The 23,591-nt window shown below is 45.9% G+C and overlaps 1 protein-coding gene across 1 annotated transcript; it reads left to right on the top strand.

Moving 5' to 3' along the window:
• Positions 1-101: 101 nt before the first annotated feature.
• LOC309555164 (UPF0561 protein C2orf68 homolog) lies at positions 102-23,323 on the top strand. Its single transcript, XM_082257006.1, has 4 exons — positions 102-274; positions 5,341-5,456; positions 15,354-15,499; positions 22,847-23,323. The coding sequence occupies exons 1-4, from the start codon at positions 174-176 to the stop codon at positions 22,967-22,969; spliced, it is 486 nt and encodes a 161-aa protein (XP_082113132.1). The 5' UTR covers positions 102-173; the 3' UTR covers positions 22,970-23,323.
• The last annotated feature ends 268 nt before the right edge of the window (positions 23,324-23,591 follow it).

Genomic DNA, 23,591 nt, shown 5'->3' with positions numbered 1-23,591 from the left:
TGCTCTGTGAAAGGCTTGGTGCACAAGTAACCAATCCCCTGGCAGACTGGTGACCGTAACCAATCAACGCCAGGTCTGTGTGCCGCCTCGTAGCCAATTACCGGGTGCGGTATGGGACACCGGAGCGAATCAGAAGGCGGACTCTTGGAGCCGCCGGTGGGGGGAGCGGTAGCATGGAGGAGGAAGCGGAGCAGCAGGCCAAGTCTGGGCCCGGGGGACGGCTGGATATGAGCCATGGCTTCGTCTATCATATCCGCCGGAATCAGAAAGCGCGGTGAGAGAGCAGCGGGCAGAAATCATTCATTGCAGCTCACAATGGGGGAGATGGGCTGTCGGGGGGGGGGGGGGGGGGGTGTAGATCGGTGGAGATGGGCTGTTGGCGCTGTAGAGAAGTGGCAATGGCCATTAGAGTGATGGCGATGGGCTGTCGGCGCGTTGGACCTGTGGCGATGGGCTGACGGCGCTGGACCGGTGTCGGTGCGTTGGACTGGTGTCGATGGGCTGTCGGTGCGTTGGACCGGTGTCGATGGGCTGTCGGCGCTGGACCGGTGTCGATGGGCTGTCGGTGCGTTGGACCGGTGTCGATGGGCTGTCGGTGCGTTGGACCGGTGTCGATGGGCTGTCGGTGCGTTGGACCGGTGTCGATGGGCTGTCGGTGCGTTGGACCGGTGTCGATGGGCTGTCGGCACGTTGGACCGGTGGTGATTGGGCAGTAGAGCGATGGCCATGGACTGTCGGCGCTGTAGAGTGGTGGCGATGGGCTGTCGGCGCTGTAGAGCGATGGCCATGGACTGTCGGCGCTGTAGAGTGGTGGCGATGGGCTGTCGGCGCTGTAGAGGGGTGGCCATGGACTGTCGGCGCTGTAGAGTGGTGGCGATGGGCTGTCGGCGCTGTAGAGCGATGGCCATGGACTGTCGGCGCTGTAGAGTGGTGGCGATGGGCTGTCGGCGCTGTAGAGTGGTGGCGATGGGCTGTCGGCGCTGTAGAGTGGGGGCGATGGGCTGTCGGCGCTGTAGAGTGGTGGCGATGGGCTGTCGGCGCTGTAGAGGGGTGGCCATGGACTGTCGGCGCTGTAGAGCGATGGCCATGGACTGTCGGCGCTGTAGAGTGGTGGCGATGGGCTGTCGGCGCTGTAGAGTGGTGGCGATGGGCTGTCGGCGCTGTAGAGTGGTGGCGATGGGCTGTCGGCGCTGTAGAGTGGTGGCGATGGGCTGTCGGCGCTGTAGAGTGGTGGCGATGGGCTGGTGGTGCTGTGGAGCGGTGGCAATGGGCTGTTGGCACTATAGTGGAACTAAACCCATTGATTTATATGGGTTCCCAAAACCATTACATTCAAGGCATGCCATGAATAATAACTGTCACAGTTGCTTGTGCTCTCAACCTAACAGTCAAGTCAAATGGCTGCTGTCGTAACTGATCACATGTCCAGCACTATGACAATTGTAGAGAAAACCGAGGCTAACAGCCCGTGCACAGGATCCAAAAATCGGACAAAACTACCGCTTTTGAAGCGATTGTACAATAATCGGATCATTGGTACGGAGCTTCCGAGAGCTGATCATGACAGTTCATCTGATATTATCTGACAAAAATGTGTCTCCTACAATACCAGATCGTACAATTTTCATTTAATCAGTACAGTTGTCGTCCAAAAATACACTACATTACATGACATCACTTCTGAATATTATTTATTTATTTTTTATTCTGTCGTACGAAAATTTTCGTTACTTAAGTGACCTCTCCGTTTTTGATATGCGACTAGCATGCAAAAAAAAAAAAAATAACGGACGATTTGTCGTCCGATTTTCGGATCATGTGCACGGGCCCTAAGATGGCAGCTTCCTTGCTGAAAAGGATAGGAGGTTTTAGATCCACACAAAAGTTTATCTAATGCCAAAATATTTTTTCATTTTGGATAAATAGGGGAAGGATGCTTCTGACACTTTTTTGGCAATCGGTGTTCCATTAAGGAGATTAAGGCCATTCAATGGTATCAATTTCTTCATCCTCCAGGAACTGGCTGCATACCCTCACCACATGAGGCTGGGCATTGTCGTTCACCAGGAGGAACCCAGGACCCACTGCACCCATGTAGGGTCTGACAATGGGTCCAAGGATTTCATACTGATACCTAATGGCAGTCAGGGTGCCATTGTCTGGCCTGTAGAGGTCTGTTTGTCCCTCCATAAATATGCCTCCCCAGACTATCACTGAACCACCACCAAACCGGTAATGCTGAATAATGTTACAGGCAGCATAATGTTCTCCATGGCTTCTCCAGACCCTTTCATGTCTGTCACATGGGTTCAGGGTGAACCTGTTCTCATCTGTGAAAAGCACAGGGCACCAGTGGTGGACCTGCCAATTCCGGTGTTCAATGGAAAATGCCAATCATGCTCCACGGTGGCAGGTAGTGAGCACTGGGCCCACTAGAGGGCATCAGGCCACCCTAATGAAGTCTGTTTCTGATTGGTTGGTCAGAGACATTCACACCAGTGGTCTGCTAGAGGTAATTTTGTAGGGCTCTGGCAGTGCTCATCCTGTTCCTCCTAGCTCAAAGGAGCTGATGCCATTAACACCAAAGCAGCTGAAACTGAATAACAACCCTCACTGCTACTTAACTGAACAGATCAATATCCCAGGAGTTTACTTGACTCAATGCTATACTCTAAATAAAAAGTGTTCCTTTAAATAAAATAAAATTGAGGTGTGCGTATGTATATCTTCAGTCAGTCCTGTGGACTTCTTAATCATCTCGGCCCTGTCCTTCAGACTAGCTTATCCGTGTCCATTCTCCCGTGTCTCCATTGTGGGAGTACTGTCTCTTGAGCACCGCACACCAGTCTCTGAACGGATCCCTGCACTAGGGCCAGGTTCTTCATTACCAGGGCTGTGGTCTCCTGCACTCACATCTTACCAGTCTTCTGCAAGACCTGGACACTGGGTTGGAGACTTCTTCCCACCCAAATCTCTGCAAAGTCTCCAAACCCCATAACCCAATCTGGCAATACCAAAACCCGGAGAAAACCAAAAAATCAGTTTCTCTTTTGTTCATTGACAGACCCAGCTCTTAATCTTCATGATCGTAGGGTTATACTGCCCCCCCTACAGGAGTAGGAGAAAAAAAAGCTTGAGCACCCCTAGGGGGCAGCCCCTGGGGGCATATTCCCACTTCCTACTATAGGTATTCAGTTTTTTTTCTGCCTAGCCAGGAGTACGGACCTAGTTCCTTGCTGGGATCTCTGGTCCTGGCAATTTTTTCTTTTTAAATGGAATTTTTTTCCTGTGTGAATCTACAATTAAGTGCTGGACTTGGCAATGCACTGGATAATCTAAATCCTTAGGGGCTCCCCAGTCCGGCCAGCGAGCGTGTGCAGACCGCAGCTCGAGGGCGCATACGAACTGGCTTCGGCCTGAGTCGCAGCGTTTCCTCCTGGCCGACCGCACCCACATTACGATGGAGCGGTGTCCTATCCGGAGCAGTGCCCACCCTGTTCTTGGTGTGGTAAGTAGCTGTCCCTCCTCTACCCCTGGAAGGTTTTGGGGTGGACGTGGGCCCCTCCCTGGGATGGTCGGACCCCCGGCTCTCCTCCCAGTTTGCTTCCTGTCTCAGCAGTGGTCCTTCCAGAGAATTATATGTCTAAAATGCTGGTCTGCGGACCAGGCTTCTAAGAAGGCTTTGTCCGATCTTCCATTCGTGGGGGGGATCCCCTGTTTGGAGCTCCATTAGATGACATCATCAAAGGCCTCACGGGGGGGGGGGTGCTCTTCTTCCTCAGGCTTCCGACGGTAAGGAGTCCCGTCGCAGACGGGATCCTTCCTTTTTCAGCTCACAAACGTTTCGGGGTCTCAGGACAAGGGATCAAAACCCTTCAGGGCCTTCACTGGGGATTCCAGAAAGTCTTGGTTGGCAAACTAAGAGCGGGTTATGCCAGACCTGCAGACAAAAGTTCCTCCGCATGAAGGGGTGCCCTCACCCGTATTGGGGGGGGGGGGCGTCCTCTTTGTTGTTTTCTGGATCTGTGGATCTTCCTGATCCAGGACAAGCGGGTCCAATAAGTAATTTGCTCCGTCTACAAGATTTTTGATCAGATCCCCTGGAAAGGTTCTTCCTTCCCGACCTGCACTTATCACCCAGATCTCTTTGGGGCAGTGCAAGACTTGTGTCCTTCAATGAACATCAGAGAAATGGATTTTACGGTAAGTCAAAAATCTAATTTTCTCCCCTTTAAATCACTATTCCTATGTCCTACCTACACTCTGCATATGTCCGAACCCTGTTTTTTTTTTTTTTTTTCTACTTCCATATTCGCAGTGGCAGGGCCTCGTGCTGTCACAAAATTACCCACCTTGCAATGGCTGTAAGCCGCCGTACTCTTGTAAATGTTAATGCCTTTATATATCATCATTTGCCCACATGTGCATATTTCCCAACGTGGTAGTTTCTCAGGATACATGTAATCCAGGAATGTGTAAGTAAACCCCAATACAAAGAGGCATGGGCATTCAAGAGTACAGCCATTCACTTGTACAGTAGAGTGTACATGGTACATGCAGCTCCCTGGACGCAGGAAATGCTTGCTAGGAATAACAAATGCCTGTAACAGTCTGTGTACCTGAATCGTGGAGCGTCTTTATTTTTTAATTCTTGCCTATGTTCCAGTTGAAGCTGTTGTCATGACTGCTGCCCCAGGTTTTCTGTTTCAGGGTGTCTTCTTTCTCTCACAGCATCCTTTGGAGCCACCTTTTGCATGCAGGAACTAGAGTTGTGTCTCCCTACGCTGATCATCAATGGAAACACACAGCCCTGTATCCTAGGATGGCAAGACATTCCCTTGCTTCTCTGGTCCCCCTCCCCCACCTTCCTCAGACTGGTAACTCCTTCCTGTGAAGGCAGGAAGTTCTGGGAAGCAGCACAAATTTAAATACTGCAAGTGCTGGGATAGGAGTTTAACCACTTTACCACTAGAGCATTTTGCTGTCTTACGTCTGAGCCACTTTTTGCGATTCGGCGCTGTGCTACTTTAACTGACAATTGCGCGGTCGTGCGACGCCATACCCAAACGAAATTTACGTCCTTTTTTTCCCACAAACAGAGCTTTCTTTTGGTGGTATTTGATCACCTGTGCGATTTTTACTTTTTGCGCTATAGACAAAAAAAGAGCGTAAATTTTGAAAAAACAACAATATTTTTCACATTTTTTTTATATGAAATTCCCCCCAAAAAATAGTTTACTGTGGAATGTTTATTTTATTGTGCTGTGACGCTAAGAGTTTAATAGTATTTTTTGTTTTTAGTTAAAATACATTTTTTTTTTTTTTTTCTCATGTAACTAGAGATGATTATGACAAGGAAATGAAACAAGTAAAAGAGATGCAGAAGAAGAGATATACCCCAAGGCCTTCACGCCCAAAGAAACCGGACTTAGAGGTTTACCACCCCCGTCCGAGAGGTAAATCTAAAGGTGCAGATTATTATATGACCGCCAGTTGGGTTCCTTGTGTGTTTTTGTTCAAGTAATGTGAAGGCAAACTTGGCCCAAAATTGTCATGTCAGGCTTACGTGGCTAATGGCATAGCGCAGGGCTTGACAAATTTGCTTGGAATTTAACAGCCAGCTAAAAGTTAGGAGCCAGTTTTTTTTCGCGCATCCTGAATGGTCGGCTTCTGTCGGACCCCCTGCCATACACACGGGCCGAATGGTGGCCAGGTTTTATTGAACGGGCTGATGTTGCCTGGCATTCGGATCGCGTGTACTTGGCTTGATGGTGTGATGGGTAGTGGCTCACTAGGGAAGGACAGTGCAGCAAGGTGGGGGCGATAGGAGATTGAGACCCGGTGTTCCAGTAACTCATGCCACCTTGGGCCCCTTTCATACGGGCACCTCCGCTAAGCAGAATCTGCTTGCTCGGCAGGGATTTCCCCACTAATCCCAGCTGAGCAGGCAGATGACACGTCCTGTCCGCTCCGCTATGCAGAACGAACACTAACACGGTCCCGCTCTCCTCTATGGGGTAATCGGATGGAAATGGACTGCCTGTTCATTGCCATCTGATTCGATCCGCCGGACGGATGGAAAATAGGACTACCATGCGTCTGTTTTTGGCGCACATGGATCGGATGGCGGCGGTTGTCAGCGGACATCCGCCGCTCCATAGAGGAGACTAAAGGGTTCGATCAGGTCCGCCTGAAAAACTGACAGGTGGAATTGATCTGACAGCCCGTTCCAAATGGGCCTTTGGCTGTGTGGCATGAGAGGGAGAGAATAAAAAATAATACATTTATTTTTATGAATAATAAAAAAATGTTTCCATCTTTGAAGTTGTAAATGGAACTGAGGCCGTTCCAACCACCTGCCCCACACTCCCTGTCCACTCTCCGGTAAGGACAGTGCGCCAGATCAAGCCCGCAACACCTTCAACCTCTTCTCTTTGGAAGGAGATGGGCGGGTAGGGGAAACCCTCAGCGCCGCCAGTGACTACTTGTTGCATCCCCGTCCACCACAAGAGGGCGCCAGTTCCCCAATGTAAGCGTCTCGCTCCAGCAGGGAGCAAGGGAGGTGACTAACTAATTTCAGGGAGGTGGCACTCCGCGCCCTCCCCCCACCAATTTAACACAACTAGAGGATGATGAAATGAAATGGAATCAGTATACAGAGGTTTACTACTTCTGAGAGATATTAAAGGAACGCTCTAACCACCATGACCACTTCAGTGATTTGAAGTGGTCATGGTGGTAGGAGTCAGAAACCATGCACATGCTGGTATATTTACAGTTATGTGCTGGGGGCGGGTACTGCTGGTGTGAAATGCTGGCTGGTACTGCTGGCGAGAAATGCCGGTGTTCTAAAATTTTCTCGGACCCGTGAAAAAATCGGACCTCGTCACTTCCGGTGCTAGGAGTCTCAAGTGCGCATGCGCATAAGACATTATCTTGGTTTGGTAAACTTATAACACATAGCGGGCAGCTGAATGAGAGGAGGCGGGGCTGAGGTGGGACGGAAGACACCGCCGCGTCATCTGCAGAGCTGAATAGAGGAGGCGGGAGAGGAGGCGGGACGGAGGTGCGGCCGTGTAATAAATGCAGGACTTTAGCGACTCCTTATTTTATTATCTTTAGCAATTATCGTATTATTTATCCTTAGGATTTCATTACATTTACTATTTATATAATACAAAATAAGAAATACTAAATGTAATGAAATCCTAGGGATAAATAATAGGATAATTGCTAAAGATAATAAAACATAAGGAGTCGCTAAAGTCCTGCATATATTACACGGCCGCACCTCCGTCCCGCCTCCTCCACCAGCTCTGCATATGTGTCCTCCGTCCTCCGTCGCACCTCAGCCCCGCCTCCTCTCAATCAGCTGTCCGCTCTCTGTTATAATTTTGCCAAACCTCGAAAAAATGTCTTCTGCGCATGCGCACGGACGACTCTATCACCGGAAGTGACGAGGTCCAATTTTTTTTTTTTTTTTTTTCACGGGTCCGACAAAATTTTACAACACCGGCTCTTCCTGGAGAACTGGGCCGACTTCTCAGTCGGCCACCGGCTCTTTGGTAGGGACGGATTGCACCTAAATGGGGAGGGTGCAGCCGTACTGGGTGAGAGGATGGCCACAAAGTTAGAGGGGCTTTTAAACTAGGTGACGGGGGGGAGGGTATAGATGTAGAAGTAGCCAGTGGAAAGCAAGATTCAGAGGGCAGAAATGGGGGCATTAGCAGTAGGGTGTTCAGAGCTCCTAAACCCAGGGTGGGTATGGGGAAAAATCAAGAGAGCAGCCTAATAACAACAAATGAGGATATATGTAACCGATCAAAATTAAGAGGTTTGTATACCAATGCCAGAAGCTTGGCCAACAAGATGGGAGAGCTGGAGCTGCTGATGTTTGAGGAGGACTTAGATTTTGTGGGGATAACTGAGACTTGGTTTGACAGCTCTCATGACTGGATGGCGACCATTCAGGGGTATTCCCTTTATCGCAGGGATAGAGAAGGTAAAAAAGGGGGAGGGGTATGTCTGTATATTAAGAACAGTATACAGGTAAATATGAGGGATGATATTAATAATGGAGCTATGGACGAGGCAGAATCCCTATGGGTAGAGCTTCAAAGGGAAGGCACGGCGGGGAAGGTAATATTGGGCGTATGCTATAGGCCCCCCAACCAGAGGGAGGAGGGTGAGGCGGACCTCCTTTTACAGATAGGATTGGCAGCAAGGATGGGAAATGTCATTATAATGGGGGACTTTAATTATCCAGATATAGACTGGGCAGAAGGAACCGCGCACTCAGCCAAGGCTAGGCAGTTCCTAAATGTTTTGCAGGACAATTTCATGGGTCAGATGGTGAATGCACCGACAAGAAACAATGCGGTACTTGACCTACTGATTACCAACGATACAGACCTGCTCACGGATATAGAAATACGGGACAACTTAGGGAGCAGTGACCATAGGTCAATAAGTTTCAGTATTAATTACAGTAATAGGAAGCAGAGGGGTAATATAAGGACACTGAATTTCAAAAGAGCCAATTTCCCTAAACTGCGCTCACTGCTAGAAAATATCAATTGGGATAGAACCCTGGGAACAAAGAACATGGAGAAAAAATGGGAGTGCTTCAAGAGCATACTAAACAGGGGGATTGGCCAGTGCATTCCAAAGAGAAATAAATTTAAAAGAGCAAAAATAAACCCTGGGTGGCTAAACTCCAACATAAAAATGTATATTAGTGCTAAAGAAAAGGCCTTCAAAAAATACAAGACTGAGGGGTCATTGGCAGCATTTAAGCATTACAAAGAGTGTAATAAGAAATGTAAAGATGAAATCAGGGCGGCTAAAATAGAACACGAGAGACCTATAGCGGAGGAGAGTAAAAAGAACCCCAAGAAGTTCTTTAAGTATATAAATAGTAGGAAAGCGAGACCAGAACACATTGGCCCAATAAAAGATGATAAAGGAAATATGGCCACTGAGGACAGAGAAAAGTCAGAAGTGTTAAATAATTTCTTCTCTTCAGTCTTCACAAAAGAATCGGGGGGCTACACGAACCCAGCTTGTAAGGCCGAACTAAATAATACACCTCAGGAAGTGCCGCCATGGCTAACCAAAGATAGACTTAGAGCTAAACTAGAGAAACTTAACATAAATAAATCCCCGGGACCGGATGGCTTGCACCCGAGGGTTCTTAATGAGCTCAGCCAGGTGATTGCCAGACCATTATTCTTGATCTTTAAGGATAGTTTACAGACGGGTATGGTGCCAGCTGATTGGAAAAAAGCCAACGTGGTACCAATATTTAAGAAGGGACCGAGATGTATCCCGGGTAACTATAGGCCGGTCAGCCTAACATCAGTAGTCTGCAAAATTTTGGAGGGGATGTTAAGGGACCACATACAAGACGTTAGTAATGAAAACGGTATTATAAGTAGTAATCAGCATGGATTCATGAAAAATCATTCGTGCCAAACCAATCTATTAACCTACGATGAAGTGAGCTGCCACCTAGATAAAGCAATGAATAAGCACAAGGTGTGAAACGTGTCTGCTGTCCAGTCTGTCTTGTGGTCTTGTCTGATGTTGTACCTATGATTTGAAGAAATAAACTCAAGTTTCCAAGTTCCTGGGTCTGGAAGTGCCACTTTCTTCTTCATTCACCTAGATAAAGGAAAGCCTGTGGATGGGGTGTATCTGGACTTTGCAAAGGCCTTTGACACTGTTCCCCACAAACGCTTACTGTACAAACTAAGGAAGGTAGGTATGGACCATAAGGTGAGTACCTGGATAGGGAACTGGCTCCAGGGGAGAGTCCAGAGGGTGCTGATTAATGGGGAGTACTCGGATTGGGCGGGTGTGGAAAGTGGGGTCCCCCAGGGTTCTGTCCTGGGACCAATCCTGTTTAATTTGTTCATAAATGATCTAGAGGAGGGGATATCGAGTACAATCTCAGTATTTGCAGATGATACTAAACTAGGCATGCCAATATATTCTATGCAGGATGTGGAAACCTTACAAGCGGACCTGAACAAAATAACGGGGTGGGCAACTACATGGCAGATGAGGTTTAATGTTGAAAAATGTAAAGTAATGCACTTGGGGGCCAGAAACCAGAAAGCAAGCTACTCACTAGGGGGGGAACCTCTGGGTGAGTCTAGGATGGAAAAGGACTTGGGGGTACTGGTAGACAACAAGCTTGGCAGTGGCATGCAATGCCAAGCCGCCGCAAGCAAAGCCAACAGAATACTGGGATGTATAAAAAAGGGGATTCACTCCAGAAATAAAGAGATTATTCTCCCGCTCTACAAGACTCTGGTCCGGCCACATCTGGAGTATGCTGTCCAGTTCTGGGCACCGGACCTCAGGAAGGATGTGCTGGAATTGGAGAGAGTCCAGAGAAGGGCAACAAAAATAATTAGGGGAATGGAGGACATCAGCTATGAGGAAAGACTACAAGCACTGAACCTTTTCTCTCTGGAGAAAAGACGATTGAGGGGGGATATGATATCAATGTACAAATGCTGTACTGGTGACCCGAGCATAAGGAACAAACTATTCAGAGAAAGGAGATACAATAAGACACGTGGCCACTCACTAAAACTAGAGGAAAGGCGGTTTAACCTTAAAGTGCGTAAGGGGTTCTTCACTATAAGAGCGGTAAGGATGTGGAATTCTCTTCCACAAGCAGTCGTATCAGCAGGGAGCATTGATAGTTTCAAAAAACTATTAGATGGACACCTTAAAGACCACAACATACAGGGGTATACAATGTACGGTTAAAAGCAAACACACACACGCATCATAGGTTGAACTGGATGGACTGTTGTCTTTTTTCAACCTCACTAACTATGTAACTATGTAATAGAGTGTGAGGAGCGGCGCTGGAGGAAGCATGCAGAGCTGATGCTTTCCATATCTTTCCTCTCACAGGCGGAGTGCATTTGATATCACTCCTGCCTATGACAGGATGGAGCCGGCTCCATTCTGACAGCCCGGAGCCGGGATATCGCATGGCACTTGCGCTTGTCAGAGACCCTCAGCCCGCATGCGGGAGACTCCCGCACCTCATGGGAGACTTGGGATGTCTGGCATGGGGAGAGGACACCTGCCGCAGTGTAGCCCAAACGCTAGGCCGCTACTTCTAGTCGCCAATGCGACCTGGCGCCTGGGGTTTGTGGAGCCCTGGCATAGCGTACCTTGTGTGTAGTAGTGGTGAGCTATCCTCACCAGTGGGTTGAACGAAATAAAAACCACCATATCACCACAACGATGTGGAGATCTCTCCCACTGAACCCCCCCCCCCCATCCTCAGAATACACAGATTGAACAGACAGCAGTACACACATACCAGAAGTTGTCTGGTTCCTGCTTGCATACTAATATAGCTGGAAACCTAATATTACCTAATTTGCCAAAAAAGGTTCTTCTGGGCTCCTCTGACTATTTTTCATATCATCATTCTTGGGGCCTGACCTTCTTTTTGATTTATTTATTTTTTTAAGTTCTATTAATTGATGGTAATCTAATGTGCTTTCCAGTTAGAGCGCCTTGCATAAAGAAGAAAAGCTGCACTAATATGAAGGGAAGACAGCTGAAATGACTCAAATATAAATAATCAAAAGGGTTAATGTGACTAAATATTAACGAATGAAGTACATAAGCACAATAAAAATCCAAACAATGTGATAGAAAAATGAAGTGACTCAAATAAATATACAAAAATAAGTGCACAATGCTGAACACTTGATATGAAAAATAAATGTCCACATATACATGGAAAAAAAGTACCAAATAATAAAGTCCCAAAATGTGGTAAATGATGCTTGTGGGAAAAATTCAAAAATTGTGGGTGAAGGTAAATATTGTGTGATGCTAACTTCCACCACTGTGCTCCAATCGCCAAACCGTGCGTATGAGCTTACCAGAGGGCAGAATTAGATGAGCCTGTAAAAGCAATGTGCTCAACACCAGTTCTCCTGAGGGATCACGTTTGTCCGGCAGGTCCAATGAAACCACAAATGGCAGAAACACAGGGACGGCAATGTTCCAAGCACTATACGCTAATATAATCTACGGTATTACCATGCAAAGATAGAATGGGCTCCATAGTGTGATATTGTAAAACAAATTTTTCGTAAAAGTATAAAAATTCACTCACATTTAGCAAGAGAATAAGCAGCAAAAACAAATGCAGCCGGCCGGCTCGTAATACAGCCTGTCCTTCCGGGTTGCGTGATGACGTCAGCACGCCGGACCCTAGGTGTTTCGTCACACAAATGACGTCTTCCTGGGAGAGCCTTGAATGTTGCAATCTACACAAGGGTTCAGGTTTCAAGCTGGCAACAACTGGCTTTAATGCTGCAAATGCAATAAAGAACATACACAAAATCTCCCCCCCCCCCCCCCAACTGTAGTATGTGCCAGACATGCTAAGATCTATTTTTATGTTTTTTTTTTCTATGGAATATGGAAAGACTAGATGTTTTCTGATGCTGGAAATCTTGCTTGTCTTTAAGTAATGTACAAGTTCACCTTTTATGCAAAAAGAACCAAAAGCCCCTCCAATACAATCCTCACTGCCACCCCACCGCAGGCCTCCTGCAATGTCTGCAGCCCAGGAGGTAAATATCTAGTGCCAGGCTCCCCCCGCCTGTGCCCTAACAACCCGCAGATTTCATTGAACATTGACCCTGCGGTACAGGTTTATTCCATTCAAATCCCCAGGACATTAGTGTGCAAGTATCCAGTGCTAGATTTTTGCAGAGATGCAGACAGTGTGGGAGGTGGGATGTTCTAAATTTGAGTTTCAGTTCTGTGAGTAAAATAAGTATTTGATCCCCAAGCAAAACATGATGTGGTACTTGTGGAGAAACCCTTGTTGGCAAGCACAGAGGTAAGACATTTCTTGTAGTTGGTTACATCTCAGGAGGAATTTTGGTCCACTCTTCTTTACAGATCTTCTCTAAATCCTTAAGGTTTCTTGGCTGTCTCTTGGCAGCTTGAAGTTTCAGCTCCCTTGATCAATTTTCTGTAGGATTAAGGTCTGGAGACTAGCTAGGCCACTCCATGATCTTAATGTTCCCTGGCTGTATGTTTTGGGTTATTGTCATGCTGAAAGGCCCATCTTCAGCGTTCTGGCTGAGGTAAGAAAGTTCTCATCCAGGATCTTACAATACATTGCCGTCCATTGGCCTGTAACTTTAGCAGAGAAACAGCCCCAAAGCATAATGTTTGCACCTCCGTGCTTGACTGTGGGGATAGTGTTCTTAGGGTCATAGTCAGCATTTTTCTTCCTCCAAACATGGCAAGTCGAGTTAATGCTTAAGAGGTTAATTTTGATCTCCTAGGACCACAATCCTTATCGGAATCATTTAAGATGTTCATTGGCAAACTTCAGACGGACCTGTACATGGGCCTTCTTGAGGAGGGGGACCTTGCGGGCACTACAAGATTTCAATTCAAGGCGGTGTACAAGGTTGCGTTACCAATGTTTGGTGACTGTGGTCCCAACTGCTTTGTAATCAATCATTCACAAGCTCCTCCCGTGTAGCTCTGGGCTGATCCCTCCCTTTTCTCATGATCATCCTTACCCCATGAGGCAAAATCCTTCATGGAGCTTCAGACCGAGGGCAATTATTGGTTATTTTGTATTTCTTCCATTTGCCAATAATTGCTCCAACATTTATCTCCTTCTCACCAAGCTCCTTGCTGATTATCTTGTAGCCCATTCCAGCCTTGTGCAGGTCTACAATCTTGTCCCTGATGTCCTTTCACAGCTCTTTGATCTTGCTCATGATGGCGAGGTTTGAATAGAACATAGAAGAAAGAGAGATTCTGTGGACAGATGTCTTTTATACACATAACGAGTTGTCGTTAGGAGCACCTTCTTAAATGAATAGGACTGATCTGTGTACCACATGAGCACATACTGTAGCCATTCTGTGGGAGCCAGAATTATCGTTGGTTGATGAGGGATCAATTTCTGATTTTACTCACTGAACTACAACTCCATTTAAAACATTTGTGTTGTGTTTTTATTTTATTTTTTTCTGGATTATTGGTTGAAATTCTGTCTCTATCATTTAAAATACACCTACGATAACAATTCTAGACCCTTCATTTCTTTGTAAGTAGGCAAACTTGCAAAATCTGCAGGGGATCAAATAATTATTTTCACCATTGTATAACACTCTTTCATAGCCAAATTGATTTTTTTAATGCTTCTCAAAGTCGCCACACTGACTCTGTCAACATGCTTGGTTGCTCTAAATTAACACGGAGGTACGGCCAGAAAAGGACTAAATCAGGGCTCGACAAACCCCGGGCGCCAGGTCGCATTTGCGACTAGAATTAGGTCCCTTTTGCGCCCCCCCACCTCCTCCTCGTGTGCACGGACTTCCGCGCCGTCCAAAAAATGGAGGCCCGGCTTTTCGGCCTTCTTCTGTGAGATGAGAGGGTAGGGGAACTGGCGCCCTCTTGTGGTGGCCGGGAGTAATGCATGTTCTCAATGCCTTCCCATCTCCTACCAAAGAGAAGAGGGAAGTTTTTTTAAGGCTTCATCTCTCTGTCCAGTTACCTTTTGCTTAAAGGTAAGTGGACGGGGAGTGTGGTTATTATTAATTTATTTTTTAAATGTAAAAAATAATAATTCTCTTTTTTTTTTTTTTTTCCCCAATTCTTATTAAAATTTTTTTATATATCTTTTTTTTTTTTTTTTTTCCCCTCATCACCGTGCCACAGCCGAAGGCCCCTTTCACACGGGCTGTCTGATCAGGTCCGCCTGTCAGTTTTTCAGGCAGACCTAATCGGACCCTTCATTCTCCTCTATGGAGCAGTCATCTGCCGCCATCTGATCCTGTCCGCCAAAAACAGACAGATGGTGGTTCTATTTTCTATCCACCCTGTGGATCGGATCAGATGGCATCGGATGGAAAGAGACAGACAGTCTGTTTCCATCCAATTGCGCTATAGAGGAGAGTTGGGTTCTAGTCGTATTTATGTGTAAATTTAGTATCCGTTTTACTAAATAAAGCTTGGTTGTTAGTTTAAAAAAAAAACTGGCTCCTAACTTTTTTAGCTGGCTCCTAGATTTCAGGCAAATTTGTCAAGCCCTGGACTAAATGCATTATATTAAGATTGCCCTTGTAGCCTTTAACATATTTAGGAGACATTAAATTGCATATGGACAGAGTCTATTTATGAGTAAAAATTAATGTCTGCACTGCATTGCTAAAGCTATAGTTCGCAACAATTACTTTAGATTTTTTTTTAGAAAAAAAAAAAAAAAAAAAAAGTTTTCTTGGATTTGTGCAGGATTTCTTTTTGAGATTTCATCTTGTGTCTCTCCTTAGAGAGTTCCCACCCCAGTGCAGGTTTGGCTGATGATGACATTAGTGAGAGCAGTTCCAGTACAGACCCTGAGCAGCTTGGAAATCAGCTCTTCTGTTTGGAGTTTGAGGCAGATGATGGCGAGGTCACATCCATCATTGTCTATGAGGTGTGTGCTTTACTAATCACCGTTCTGTGGAGAATTTTTTGTGATCATGGAAGCCAGCCTTCTTTTCTAACCTCACTCTCAATTCCTGCTTTTTATATGATAGAACTTAGAAATTTTGATAATCACACAATGCACTTTTCACTTTCGTTCATTGACGGACACAGCTCCATACCTTCTTGACCAATGAGTTTATGCTGCTCTCCATAGGAGTAGGACACTAGGTGTAAAAAATGTGACCACGCCTATAGGGCAGTCCCAGGGGGTATACTCCCACTTCCTGCTATAGGACTTCAGTTTTTTTTTTCTGCCGTGTCAGGAGTAAGGACCTAGTTCCTTGCTGGGATCTCTGGTCCTAGCATCTTTTCCTTTTTTTTTTAAACAAAATGTTTTTTCTTTTTATTTTCTGTTCCTCAGAACTACAATCAACTGCCGGACTGGGCGACAGACTGGATATCCTAGATCCTTACGGTCTTCCTAGCCTGGCCAGCGAGAGTGACCTGACCTTAGCTCCGCGCTGGGTTGGCCACTGGACAGGGGCTGGCCGGCGAGTTAAACTTCTTGCGATGACGCATAGCCCTGGTCACGATCCTAGTCATGACCTGAGTTGCAGCGTACCTCTGGGCCGCAGCACCCCCATACCAAGATGGTGGGTGGTCGGTCTGGAGTGGTACCCGTCTGGTCCCATGGTGCAGTAAGTAGTGTCGTCTTCCTCGCCCCTCTGGTGGCTCTTTGGGGTGGACGTGGGCCCCTCCCTGGATTGGTCAGACCCCCGTGTGCCCTTCCTTCCCACCCTTACCCTTCAACATTGGGGTCCATCTGTGGACCACCCTCCCCCCCCCCCTTTTCACCCATACCTAGCCCCCCCCCCCCCCCCCCCGGGGCAGCCATGCCTGATTTTTATGGGAGGGGGTTTGGAGCAGGTGCTGGGGAGGGGGCGGGCCACCTGCAGCACAAACACTTTTTTTTTTTTTTTTTTTTTTTGGGGGGGGGGGGGAGGGGTTGGTCCTGGTGGGAGCCCCTAGCTATTTTGCACATTTTGCTGGTGCTTCCAGGTTAACCCATAGGGTCCCTGACCCCCCTGCGGGGTCCCAGTCTGCTATGACGCTGGTCCTGCAGTCACTGGTGTCTACAGTAGATTTGGCCTTCCAAAATAGGACAAGTAAAAGGCGTCCTCCGCCTTCACCTGCATCCTCTGCCTCCTCAGATTCTGAGGTGGATTTGGCCGCCACTAACACGAGTCACCCTACTGGGTCTGTGTCCACAAACCCTGAGTGTTCTGATAGTGAGGATGATTCCTCTTCCTCTACAGTCACGCAAGACAAGGCGTCGGTGGATGCATTGATTGTATCAGTGTGGGAAACTTTAAAAATGGAGGGCGCAGCTACTACTGCAGTGGTGCAGTTTGGTTCCCTGCAAAACCTCCAAGGCGGCAAAAGTATTCGCCTTTTCCGCCTATTTCGACAACATTGTCGCAAGTCAGTGGGGTTCCCCCAAACACACTTTCCGGGTCCCTAAGCGCTTTACTAGAAGGTATCTGTTTGAAAAGTCCCTGCTAAAGAAACTGACAGTACCAACCGTGGTGGACTCTCAGGTTTCCAGGTTGATTTAAAGCCACCCTTCTGTCCTTTAAGGACCCTTTTGACAAGAGAGCTGAATATCTGGTACAATACCTTTTCACCATGGCCGGTTCAATTCTGCGGCCAGTGTTTGCTATAACCTTGGTTTCACATTAACACAATGGGCTAAGCTCCCGTGACAGGATTTGGAAGGTGGACAACCTCCTCCTGACCTAACGGGCTAGTTGGTCATGGGGTTGCAGTATATCTTCGATGCCTCTCTGGATGCGGCCCCCTAAGCCTGCTGGGTGTCCATGATGGCTGTGACTCTATGCCACATGATATGGCTGAAATACTGGTCTGCGGATCAGGCTTCCAAGAAAGTATTGACTGATCTCCCCTTAGGGAGTAGGAGACCGCTTGTTCTGTGCTTCCATGGAGGAGATCATTAAGGGTCTTACAGGAGGTAAGAGTACTCTGCTTCCGTAGTCTGCCAGGAGTAGACTCGTCACAAGCATGGTACTTTCTTCTCTGCCCATCGACTCTTCTGCCGAGACTTCTGCGAAGGATAATGGCAGAAGGGATTCCTGTCATCCTAGTCACCAGACTGGCCTTGCAGGTACTGGTACGCAGACCTAGTACGGCTGGTCGCCAATGTCCTCTAAGAGAGGGTCTCTAAGGAAGGCCTGTTAACTCAAGGACTGTTTTTTTTTTTTTTTTTTTTTTTTTCCTCCCCATCCTGCTTTACAGTCGCTGGCTTGGATGGCCTGGCTATAGAAGGCCAGGAGTTGAAGGATAGAGGGGTGTCGGAATTGGTGATTCCTACGTTGTTAAAAGCTAGAAAATCTACTTCTAGGAAGATTATCATAGTCTGGAGGGCATACATTGCTTGTTGTGAGACTCGGAGGGTTTCTCCCCGTTCCTTCTCGGTGTCTTCAAGTTTCTCCAAAGAGGTGTAGATCAGCGTTTGGCCTTGGGTACCATCAAAGGCCAGATATTGGCCCTGGCGATTTTCTTTCAACGTCCGTTGGCAACAAATTCCTTGGTTCAAACCTTTTGTTCAGGGGGTCCACCGCCTGGCTCTCCCTATGAGGTCTCCGTTGCCTCCGTGGGACCTCAATTTGGTGCTGTCGATTCTTCAGAAACCACTATTTGAAAATATTCGTGAGATTCCTCTGCTCATAGTGTCACAGAAGGTAGCTTTCCCGGTGGCTATTACTTCTGCGTGCAGGCTTTCTGAGATTTCTGCGTTGTCCTGTTGTTCACCTTACCTGGTGGTTCACAGAGACAAGGTGGTGCTTCGTACCTGTCAGTCGTTCCTTCCTTAATTTGTCTCTGGTTTCCATTTAAATTAAGACATTGTGTTGCCTTCTCTGTTTTCTAAGCCTAAGCATAATAAAGAGATTGACTTACATTCTTTGGATGTGGTTCGGCCAATCAGGGTGTACCTGGCGGTGACTGAGTCTTTTGAGAAATCGTATTCTCTGTTTGTATGTCCTTACGGATGGGCCCCATAAGGGGATGGCCACGTCTCCTGCCACCATTTCCAGATGATTCAGACAGTCAGTGGTGCAGGCCTATTCCATTAAGGGTCAGGATTCTCCTTTCCCTGTTAAAGAGGTTGTAAACTCGTTTGAGTTTTTTTTTTTTTTTTTTTTACACCCTGCAAAAGAAAGACATAATGAGCTAGTATGCATCGCATATTAGCTCATTATGCAATACTTACCTCAGAACGAGCCCCCGCCGTGCCGCTCACTCACCTCTATGACGGGCGACATGTCTAGTCGCCCGTCTTCCGGGATCGCGGCATCCGGCCATCTGATTGGCCGGAGCCACGGTGATGTCACTCCCGCGCACGCGCGCGGGAGCCGACAGTCACGGCACGGGGCTCTGAAGGAACGGCACGATCGGCCGTTCCTTCAGAGCGCATGCGCCAGTGACGTCACTGGCGACATGTAAGGTAAATATCTCCTAAACGGTACATGTTTAGGAGATATTTACAGTATCTATAGGTAAGCCTTATCATAGGCTTGCCTATAGGTACAAGTTGTAGAGGAGGGTTTACTTCCTCTTTAAGGCGCACTACTAGGGCGCTTAGTGCCTCCTGGGCCTTCCGTCATCAGGCATCAGTGATGCAGGTATGCAAGGCGGCCACATGGTCATCTGTGCACACTTTCACAAAATGTTATAAGGGGGATGTGTTTGGCATCTGAAGATGCTGCTTTTGGCCGCAAGGTTTTTTAGGCCGCTGTTCGACAGGTTTAGTCCTCTTTGAGGGTGTATTTGTTATTTTTGTCAGTTGAGCTCCAGTTGTTCCTGTTGAGCTCTTGTTTTGCCTGGTTGGCTATGTTTAGTGTGGGGTGTGTGTTTGTTTTTTTTTTTTTATGTTTTTTTTGTCGTTATTCCCACCCCTCATGTACACTGCTTTGGGACATCCCATCCGTCAAGAAGATATGGCGCGGTGTCCGTCAATGTTTGAAAGAGAAAACTAGGTTTTTGTCTTACCGTAAAATCCTTTTCTCTGATATTCATTGACGGACACCCCTCTATTGAGTTGGGTTTTATGTTCGAACACTGCTTGTTACAAAACAGAAGTCCTATAGCAGGAAGTGGGAGTATCACCCCTGGGACTGCCTTATAGGCATGGTCAATCTTTTTCCCACCTAGTGCCTTACTCCAATGGAGAACAGCATAAACCATCGGTCAAGAAGATTTGGAGCTGTGTCCGTCAATGAACATCAGAAAAAGGGATTTTAAGGCAAGACAAAAATCCAGTTTTTATACCAAGCCGGTAAAGTTGACATCAACTCAGTGAATTGTCTGTGAAGGCTTTCATTTAATCAGGTCATGGTTTATCTATTAGTAGTTGGGCACATTTAACTGAACTTGTTCTGTAAAGTTAAAGACCTTTCGTAGCTTATTCAAGCAACTTTATTAATAAATATCAGGAAAATACCCTAACATTTACATCAACACAGGTAGCTTCAGCTTATTCAATTAAGCTTTGACAAAAAAAAAAAAAAATGGAAGTTGTTTTGTTTTCTACAGAGTTGCACCAGATTTTGCACTCTCCAGTTTTAGTAAATCAACTCCTTGTGGTTGAAGGCCACCACCACTGTTCAGTGTTAAATAGCCATCACTGAATAGGTTGGGGATCTTCAACACCAGCTGCCTTCCAAATATAATGCTGTTTTAATATCTACACCCTGGCGTTTTTAGATAATTTACACCTTCAGCCATGTAAATCAAACAATTTTAATACCTTTTGAAGCCTTCCTGACACCGTGAATGGGGTTATGTAACTAGAACAGGGTGGTTCCACAATTTTGACACCTCCCATTATTCATTCATAACCTCTGCCTTTCCAAGGTATTTGGATCAAGATGTCAACGCTACCTGATAAGCCTTCAAGTTTTTAACCCGACACTCTTCAGAGCTGAAGAAGTGGCTTGGATGCTTGGATAAGTTGCAAAACTTCTTCAATATTTCAGAACAAGTCCAGATGAACATGACTGACTAATACTAGATAGCTCAATAAATCATTTTCTCCTGTCATATGAGGGGGGTATTGGGGTTCATATACAAAGAGATAGAGATATATATATATATATATATATATATATATATATATATATATATATATATATATATATATAATATACACACACAGTATCTAACAAGAGTAAATACACCCCTCACATTTTTGTAAATATTTTATTAAATCTTTTCATGTGATAACACTGAAGAAATTCAGAAAACTGATTTTGCTACAATGTAAAGTAGTGAGTGTACAGCTTGTATAACAGTGTACATTTGCTGTCCCTTTAAAATAACTTAACACACAGCCATTAATGTCTAAACTGCTGGCAACAAAAGTGAGTACACCCCTAAGTGAAAAATGTCCAAATTGTGCCCAAAGTGTCAATACTTTTTGTGGCCACCATTATTTTCCAGCACTGCCTCAACCCTCTTGGGCATGGAGTTCACCAGAGCTTCACAGATTGCAACTGGAGTCCTCTTCCACTCCTCCATGACGACATCACGGAGCTGGTGAATGTTAGAGACCTTGCTCTCCTCCACTTTCCGTTTGAGGATGTCCCACAGATGCTCAATAGGGTTTAAGTCTGGAGACATGCTTGGCCAGTCCATCACCTTTACCCTCAGCTTCTTTAGCGGTGGTTGTCTTGGAGGTGTTTGGGGCCATCATGTTGGAATACTGCCCTGCGGCCCAGTCTCCGAAGTGAAGGGATCATGCTCTGCTTCAGTATGTCACAGTACATGGTGGCATTCATCGTTCCTTCAATGAACTGTAGCTCCCCAGTGTCGGCAGCACTCATGCAGCCTCAGACCATGACACTCCCACCACCATGCTTGACTGTAGGCAAGACACACTTGTCTTTGTACTTCTCACCTGGTTGCCACCACACACGCTTGACACCATCTGAACAAATTAAGTTTATCTTGGTCTCATCCGACCACAGGACATGGTTCCAGTAGTCCATTTCCATAGTCTGCTTGTCTTCAGAAAACTGTTTGCGGGCTTTCTTGTGCATCGTCTTTAGAAGAGGCTTCCTTCTGGGACGACAGCCATGCAGACCAATTTGATGCAGTGTGCGGCGTATGATCTGAGCACTGACAGGCTGACCCACCCCACCCCTTTAACCTCTGCAGCAATGCTGGCAGCATTAATACGCTTATTTCCCAAAGACAACCTCTGGATATGACGCTGAGCCCATGCACTCAACTTGACATGACAAGGCCTGTCCTGAGTGGAACCTGTCCTGTTAAACCACTGTATGGTCTTGGCCACCATTCTGCAGCTCAGTTTCAGGATCTTGGCAATCTTATAGCCTAGGCCATCTTTATGTAGAGCAACAATTCTTTATTTTTTTTTTTTCAGATTCTCAGAGTTCTTTGCCATATTGAACTTCCAGGGACCAGTATGAGAGAGTGAGAGCGATTAACATCAAATTTAACACACCTGCTCCCCATTCACACCTGAGACCTTGTAACACTAACGAGTCACATGACACCAGGGAGGGAAAATGGCTAATGGAGCCCAACTTTGGACATTGTCACGTAGGGGTGTACTCACTTTTGTTGCCAGTGGTTTAGACATTAATGGCTGTGTGTTGAGTTATTTTGAAGGGACAGCAAATGTACACTGTTATACAATCTGTACACTCACTACTTTACATTGTAGCAAAATCAGTTTTCTGAATTTCTTCAGTGTTGTCACATGAAAAGATATAATAAAATATTTACAAAAATGTGAGGGGTGTACTCCCTTTTTTTGTGTGTGTGTGTATGTATGTATGTATGTATGTATGTGTATGTGTATATATATATATATATATATATATATATATATATATATTATAGTGTGTGTGTGTGTGTGTGTGTGTATGTATGTATATGTGTGTGTGTATAATATAATATAGTGTATGTGTGTGTGTGTGTGTGTGTGTGTGTGTGTGTGTGTGTGTGTGTATATATATATATATATATATATATATATATATATATATATATATATATATATAATGTGTGTGTGTGAAAGAAATACATTTCCTAAATGTCGATGATGAAACCAGACATCACATCAAGGGGTGTGTGTGTGTGTGTGTGTGTATATATACACACACACACACACACCTTGATGTGATGTCTGGTTTCATCATCGACATTTAGGAAATGTATTTCTTTATTAAAGGATCCTAGTGACACGAAACCTCGTCTGTGCATAGCCTTCCCCACAAACCAATACTACTTAGTTTTCCTGTTTTTGCAGGATGATGATGCTGAGCAGGTTGCAGCAAAGATATCTGTTCAGAACCAGCTGGAAGCCAGGATGAAAGAAGCCCTTAAAAGAAGGATCCAGGAAGAAATCACCAAGAGAAGGGTGCACCGCTGAGTTTTGTTTACTAGAAGACAGTGCAAAGGAACAATCGTGTTTGCTCTGGATATACTGTTCTGGACTTTCTCTTTCTGAGTTGTGCAGGGTTGATGATGCCAAGGGAAGACCTAAGAATGTGTGATGATCAGAATGTAGAAGTCGGAGAGTATTGCAGACTTTGGCTTCAGAGAGGGCCATTAGCAGCTTTGGAGTTTTTGCTGTGAGTATGTAAGGAACATGAGCTCCTTCCTCTCCCGGTGATCATGTGGATCTTTGGCAAATAAGGAATTTGGAGTATCAGTGCCTTAATTGTTAGCCAAAACTGTCTTGGTTTGAATTTGCTGAGGTTTTGTTTTTATAATATTTATTTGGTCTGGCTAATTGAGGTTGTGTTGGAGCTGGATCTCGTATGTGATTCTAGGAACTGGGTATCTGTGATTTCTCAGCAGAACTACTACCAAAGAGAGGTGGAAATTGCAGTTTTTCCCTGGCTGGAGAGTCACAGGATGCTCTCATAACCAGATCAGAATACATCTTGGGTTAAAAAAAAAGTATTAATAGAATGTGCTTTAAAACATTGTTTTGTTTTTAAAGAGCGGCTGGATTTGGTGTTAAAAAAAAAAAAAAACGCTGGTAAATA

This window comes from Pelophylax lessonae (genome assembly GCF_965119305.1).
Source record: "Pelophylax lessonae genome assembly, chromosome: 4".
In the NCBI taxonomy this organism is placed as follows: Eukaryota; Metazoa; Chordata; class Amphibia; order Anura; family Ranidae; genus Pelophylax; species Pelophylax lessonae.
The sequence above is the reverse complement of the archived record's forward strand: the minus strand, read 5'-3'. Positions and strand labels throughout refer to the sequence as shown.